The sequence below is a fragment of the Pinus tabuliformis genome, chromosome 2_1 (genome assembly GCF_031772625.1).
Source record: "Pinus tabuliformis cultivar Carrire ecotype Pingquan chromosome 2_1, CPIR1, whole genome shotgun sequence".
Classification (NCBI taxonomy): domain Eukaryota; kingdom Viridiplantae; phylum Streptophyta; class Pinopsida; order Pinales; family Pinaceae; genus Pinus; species Pinus tabuliformis.
In genome coordinates, this window is record NC_142299.1 from 904,292,348 (window position 1) to 904,299,958 (window position 7,611).

The 7,611-nt window shown below is 39.8% G+C and overlaps 1 protein-coding gene across 1 annotated transcript; it reads right to left on the reverse strand.

Moving 5' to 3' along the window:
- Positions 1-4,775: 4,775 nt before the first annotated feature.
- Positions 4,776-6,177, reverse strand: LOC149203572 (uncharacterized). Its single transcript, XM_089400208.1, has 2 exons — positions 5,203-6,177; positions 4,776-4,946 (listed from the first exon to the last, which is right to left on the reverse strand). The coding sequence occupies exon 1, from the start codon at positions 5,816-5,818 to the stop codon at positions 5,261-5,263; it is 558 nt and encodes a 185-aa protein (XP_089256334.1). The 5' UTR covers positions 5,819-6,177; the 3' UTR covers positions 4,776-4,946; positions 5,203-5,260.
- Positions 6,178-7,611: the final 1,434 nt, after the last annotated feature.

Here is a 7,611-nt window from a genome sequence, read left to right on the forward strand (position 1 = left end):
TGCTGGTAAGAAGGCTCTATTTATTGAGTACAAGAACAGAAAACCAGCAGTGGGGAAATGGAAAACCAAGGAAAGGTACCTAACATCAAAAATCTCCTAAGCAAACGAACAGAAATAGGACTTTCACCACTGCTCAGTGACTCAAAAGACAACACCAGGAATCACTGCAATCATTGCAGTGTTGATTTATGGGCACACTGAGAAATAATGCTGGAAATTACATCTGAAATTATATCCTACAATTTGGAAGAAAACATCTACGAGAATGTTGAGTGACAAAACTGGAAAGTTTCCAGAAGAGAAGAATATAGCTTATATGAGTGCAGACCACCAACTAAAGAGGACACATTATTTAATCCATTGTCACATATTTAAAGGCATATGTCCATCTGCGTGCAATTTTGACTTGTCTAGCAGGGTATAACTCATGAGGTACTCACCGATGAAGCTTGATATGCATTATCCAAAACAAGCAGCAAACTTCACTTTTCCAGCAAACAATTAGTAAAATTTTCATTTTCCAATCTTCTTAGGCAAAGGATCGATTCAGCAACCCCCAAAACCCTCAGCACACTCTGTTTAAAAAAATAGCAATTAGTTTTGGGCTGGGACTATAATCCCTCATCAAATTTTCGACCGCAAGTCCACTGGAGGGGCATCAGATAAAAAGGTGTGTTTTGCTTAATTTTTGTGAAATGCGCTCACCAATCAGGTTCCAACCCACAAGTGCTCACAGAGATGACTTAATAATGGCAAGTTTAAGTTGTCAGCAGAGAGTCAGACTCGTGACCTAGTTAACTAAGGTCAGCAGCAGAGCCCAGCTGGGTTTCACCCAGGAGAACCCTGAAAACTCTGTTTTTTTCAACAGAGCTGGTTGGTAACATAGCAATAAAGAAGATTAAGAGCTCAAGCCCAACCCTATGTTCTTATTAAGATCTACGACCTCGTTCTAATCAAAAAAATGGGAGCTAATGTTAAAAAGAGAAGCCCAGCCCATGTTCTCCTTAAGGCCTGCGACCCCACTCAACTCAAAAAATGGGGAGATTCCGTATAAAAAAAAGGCCCACGACTATGTTCTTAAGGCCTGGGGCTGCCCACCTCTCTTCCTCGCAAATAGTTGGCCTCCATCTAGACCTTCTCATGTTTAGACGCCCTCCATCTAGACTTCTAATCTTTAGAGCCTTTTGGGTTCCACCTGTGTCTAACCAAAGGAGGGTGCAACGAAGTAATTTTGGTACTCAGAAATCTCAAGCAGAGAACCGCTTATCCAATTGGCTAGTGAATGTCATTTGCCAAAAAGTACCCTTGGGTTCAATGTGATTGGACTGAGCAACTGATTATATAATATGGGCCCCATTGTCTATGGCACAGATGGGATTGTAGGTCGTGGAAGAGGAAGAGGCCGTGATTTTCGATCAGATGAACAAATGCATGGAGTGCCTGCGGTAGCCTGATTGTCTGATACAGTTAGCCTTAGAACATATGGATGCCTGCTCTTGGAAGCTTAGAATTTTAACGAGTATATGAATTTTGTGTATTCTCACATCTTTGACGAATGAATCGATTTGATTGAGTTAAGCATAAGAGTAGTCAATTCATGCTAGTATTTTCCAATTTCTCTCCCAACAATCTAAGTTTAAATTGATCATGCGGATTCCCCCTGGGATAGGCAGTCTCCTTGGTCGGGCAAGGCCATCAAGGTGACAGTGAGTGGCTTGCCTATTATGCGTCTAGGCTGTCCCATTGAGGTTAGGACTTTTCCTCCTAGGTGATAATTTGAGTGGTAACAGTGAGTTTGGGTGATATTTATGAGTTAAACTTTAAAGAATAAGTCGGGATTGATTCAGATTCAGCTGATTAGACTCTGTTTCCTCTTAAAACATAGTCAAACTCGCGACTCCACTTGGACTGCGAAGAGTCTGATAACACTGCCAAGAAGCTTCGTATGGCATATGGCATAAATTGCAGAGCAGTAAAAGCATTAGTGGACTGAAAAGAAAATGTCATACAGATCAACTTGGTTAATAATTTACTCAGTCCATCTATATTTAAGAAGCACATCTATAATAATTGAAAAGCCACTGACCTTGAAGAAGAGGGGATGGTTGAGGTTCTGTTCCTCCATCTGTTTGAGGACTGCAAGCCAATCTACTCTTTTGGGCTTCATTATTCTCACCCACTTCATGATTAATTCAGATGGATCATCCTCTTCTGATAAACAAATTATATGTTTCATCAAGCCATTGCTCCTTCCAGACAACTTTGGAGGCAGAGCTTCTATGAGCCTTTTTTGCACCTTATCCAATCCATTGTCGTCTACATCAGCCCACCTCAATCCCTTGCCCTTTACTTGCTGGTTGTCTTTATCTCCCCCAACATCAGAATCTGATTCGTCCTCTGCATTTTCAACCTCAACTTCATAATACTTTTCTTCTTCGGTTGTTGCTGTTGCTGTCGTTAATGGGTGTCCGGGGCAACAAGGTCGGAGTGCAGAGAATCGAGAATGTAATATTCTGGGAGGCACGGAAATTGCAAAGCACGTGGAGCATAAACTGCAATGTACAGAACCCTAGAATTGCATTGCACACATAAATCCTAAGATAAGTCAGCTGGCATCAAAATCAGAAAAAGCATAGCACTTGGAGTGCATTAAATTTTGATGTGTGGAACCTTAAATTTGCATTTGTGCACAACATAAATCCTATTCAGCATGGGAAACCTTTCAGGGAAACATCCTATTACATATAACAGAAAGCGCAGCACCTGTAGTAAATTCCAGGGAAGAATAAAGATGACCCTTGCAATTATGTTCAGCTTCAATTACACAGGCACACACAAAAATACAAAATAGTTCCATTTTAACCCTCAGTAGATTCAAAGTAGCTTTGTGAATTTGAATGATGAACCTTGGGGTCCACAAAAGAAGTGAGTTAAATTTTGGAAGGAAAATAATGCTAGAAACAAGATGTGACCTGATCATGATTTCTATTCTGTTATGATACCATTGTCAGGCCAGTGCTTTAAATTAAATTTAGATGATATGATTGCAGGGTTAAATTTTTCTTTTCTCATTACCATAACACCCCTTATTTTTTGGCCAAGTCAGGGACTGATTTCCCCAATCTGCTGCTAAAATCTATTCATATCAGAACTGCACTTCTGGGTATATGGCTGAGAATTCTCTTATTTTTCCTGGGAGCCCAACTTGGGCCAGCAATAGTAAACTCCCACATTTTTACAGTGAGACTACAGCTCAGCTGACATGGCACTAAAGTTGGTACCAACTTATTATCAGATGCATCTCATGGAAAGTGAGTAATTGGAAAATAAATATGGTACATATGACCATAACCATGTACACAGGATAGTCCTTCCCATTAATATATACACTCCTAAATAAATAAAAGATGAACACTTCTATTTGAATCTGGAAAAATGACTTCTAAATCAAAGTTTTATTGCATCAGATCATTGCTATAGCTAAGAAACAAAATGACAAATTCTTTTATTTGTCAGATCACCACACAATGCATGGACAATGGGCTATTTATATGTTTCAACCAAACTAACGGTATAAGCCATCAAACCTTCCAAGATAAAATACGAGTTCATCAGCGAAATTTTGCATCCTGGATTTAGAAGGTAAGTTCGTAACTCAAGTCCAGATATTTCTCGTAGCTCAGAGAAGGATATTTTCTCAATTCAACACAAACAGAGACAGATATAATTGTTATTACATAAATAAACAACAAACGTCAAGAACTCCCTCTGGAATCAACTTTACATTAGAAAATACCCACCCAAAAAAATAGTTTTACATTGTAAAACTGCAAAGTAAACTACACCTAAAGCTCAATGGAAAAATCTCGAATTGAATTTTTGTATATAAAATTTTATGCTGAACCATCTCAAATTGAATTTTAGCATATACTATTTTATATTGAACCAGGCTTTTTTTTAATCCTTGAGAGAAAACTAACCAATAAATCAATGTTAAATTAATTTATTAAGGATAAAAAACTTGAAATGCATACCTCTCAACAAATAATACACAATTTATTAAGGATCAAAAACTTGAGATTCCTACCTCTCAACAACTAATAACACAATATATCCTGCCGGGCTAACATTGATCTATGCTAGTTTATTTACAATTGTTATTTAAATATACACCTTGATTGTTATTCAAATATACAGCCCTGTTTAACAGGATCTATGTTAGTTTATTATTATTTAAATATGAAGTAAAATAACTAATTCATCCCTGATATGGCTCTGTAATTCATCTTATTAAAATATCATCACATCATCCCCAGACTGGCTTAGAGTAGTTTATTGTTATTCAAATATGACAAGTAAAATAAATAATTAATCCCTGCCAAGATATGGTTCTATTCTTCATTTTATTAAAATACCATCACATTATCACCAGACAGGCCTAGATTACCTCCTTTCTCTACGTGCAATAGCAAAATAAGATCTGGGCCTAGAGCACCTCCCTTATCTATATGCAATAACAAATTTAATAAGGAATAATACATCTTGATTAAGACAATACAGGTTCCAATTATTTTTAAAAGAAGCAGCATAAAGAAAATACAATGGAGATAATAAATGAATTATTGTCCATAATCTTCTCTTAATAGAAGAAGCATGCCAAAAGCCCTATCTAATATGTAATTTATGGAAATCTTTCAGCTGCTCTCTGCTTATGAGAGCATAGCTACAGAGTTTGGTACAGTGAATACATATTATAGCATCCAGACCACTAACCATGCAATTTCAAAACAATATATTTAAATTTTATCAGAGCAGCGGTTACAATACCTGGATTTCACACAAATAAAAGGTCCTTTATATTTCACAAAGAACAACATTTTTTGCAGAATTGGATGCAATTGCCGTGTCCAACAACAACATGCACAGGGCATGGAAACCCTGAAGACCTGTTTGGGACCATCAGAAAAAACTGAATAATTTCCACATCTGAAACAAACCCAAGCACATGACATTTCTGATTTACAAGCACAAATCCCCTTTAAATGCTGCAATTATCTCAAGAGTAATTCAGGACTTCATATTGCAACTACCACCCACCAGTTATTATAGAAAATACTTTTCCCGAAGTAATAAAGCATTAGCCGACTTACCAGAACCAACCAATGCACATAATTTTTTTGTTTTAAAGGGGGGGCTTCTTACCAGTAAGTTCGCATAAACCCTAAGCCCAAAAACCCCGGTGATTAACAACCGTGCAGCTTCACTTGAAGGACCCGACGCTCATATTTCTGCACAAAATTCGAGCGTTCATCTCGTTGACGGTATCAATAAGCCCTCCTAAGTCCACAGTTCCACCGGAGGCCTCGTTCTCCTTGTCTTTCTTCTCCTGGGGTTTAGCCGCTCTACGCTTAAACTCAGTTGCCTTCTCGAAGAAATTCCCGTAGATATACTCTGCCGTGTAGCCCTTCTCCTCATCATAGAGCATGATGTGACCGTGCCATTCCCAGACGCGGTAGCCGGGCTCTGGGTCCTCGTGGAACCCCACGCAAACCTGGTGCTCGCCAATGGTGACGGCCTGGCCGGAGTTCGCCTTCAGTTTATCAGTGTCCCTGCTGGATATAATCTGAACGATATTCTTCTCCAGCTTCGCCTCCTCTCTCTCCAATGGGCTCTTGCTCTCGTCCGCGATGATGCGATCATACGAGTTGGATAGGAAGGTATTGGTGTCCAGAAAAGGGCTGCGCATATTTAGCCGACTCATCATGGTGCTCACAACCAGGCTTTCAAAAGAGTTTTTGGTGGAATACTGGTTCGCCATTTTCCCTCCGATGGCTGATATCCACTCTCCAAGACTTCCTTCCGGTGGATATCAATATATAAACTGCAATGGCCAGGCATATGTGGGCTCTCAAGGAATTTAACAGCTTGGGGATTGGAGGAAACCAAAGGGAAAAGGGCGAAAGCAATAAATTTCCTTTGCCTTTATCGCCATCAGAGTATCAGTGTTTATCTTCATGCCTGACAGTTAAACCCCAAAATTAGCATCCTTCAAGTTCATATCCTCTGGCAGCATTTAACAGCTTGGGGATTGGAGGAAACCAAAGGGAAAAGGGCGAAAGCAATAAATTACCAAGAAGCGCAGGCATGGCGCAAGATGCCACGGGCTTGGGACTCTTCTTGACCTTGACGAGACACATACGGAAATTTCCGGTGATAGAGAGGCGGGAATGATAGCAGAAGCGAGGGATATCGACCCCCGCTAGGCGCCGATAACAAAAATGCCGACCATTCCGCCTGAAGGATGAAGACCATAACAGAAATGCTTGAACAATTTCCCGCTGAATGTGGACGCCAGGTGTCAGTCTCAGAAACAAAAGGACGACGAAAGTTTCTTTCAAAGGAAGGCCTATCGGCCTAATAATAATCGATTCCTTTCTACTCGTGTTTTGAATTTCTGGAATTTTTATATAAGAAGTCCCATTTTAACGAAAGCTCACCTAAGGGGGAGTCTCCCTAAGCACACTAGCATTTCCTCAGCTCTTGTTGTTGCTACTTGAAGTCTTTTTGCAGAAGTAAAATGCAGTGGCATAGATTATCTTGTGTTCTATGTTCCCAATCCCAGTTTTCATAAATATTGTTTTTCCATTGTTTGCAGAGTTGGTACCTATGTTCTAACAAGACTGATTTGAACACTTTAAGTCAACGTAGAGTGTTACGTTGGTATCAGAGCTCCCCCCTACATAAATAAATCTCACAATCTGGAAGATGCAAGTGGAATTGGAAAACCATCTCGGTAATTGGCTAGTCCTCTGTGCTTTTATTCAAGTTACTCTAATATGTTACCTGGTACAATTATGTTTTGTTCTAGCTCCTTGAATCTCTTGGCTGTATTGACTAAGTTGTTATTTGCAGCATCATGGTAGTTCACTGTGCACTTAATTTGAATTCCTCTTACTTAGGATGCACTCTTTCATTCATTTCATTTGCTTTATTGATACAGCCATATCTGGATTAAATCTCAACCACTTAAAGATTAATATCCAAAACTTACCCTTGATATTGACTGTCCATGGACAACCCAAGAGGGATTCCTTTCTGTGCTAATTGTCTCGAGCAACCCAAGAGGGATTCCTTTCTGTGCTAATTGTCTCGAGCAACCCAAGAGGGATTCCTTTCTGTGCTAATTGTCTCGGGTAACCCAAGAGGGATTCCTTTCTGTGGATTCCTTTCTGTGGTAATCTTTGAAATGCATGGCAGCAGATAGCATTTAGGGACAGAGTGCCCAACGCATCCATGAACCAACAAACACTTAACCAACTTGGAATTGCATCTGTGTCCATTGCTGAAGTCAGTTGCAACCTCTATAAGAGTAGCTTCTGACCATGCTCACTTTATCAGTTGCGCTTCCACTTGCGCCTTTAGTTAAAAGAGACACTTCCGCTGAGCCTGCGATAGAACCATTTCAGTGCACCATATAGTGTTACATCCAGTACCGTAGCACTTAATCTAAAGGAACCCTTATCTGCGGTTCATATCTTGGGCCCGCAAAATCAGACCTCGGTATTCTCTATGCCAAGCTCCTCACTATGGTATGTCACCCCCGGTATAAAC

Coding starts and splice junctions, on each gene's coding strand:
- LOC149203572 (XM_089400208.1), bottom strand. CDS start 5,818: ATGGCGAACCAGTATTCCACCAAAAACTCTTTTGAAAGCCTGGTTGTG.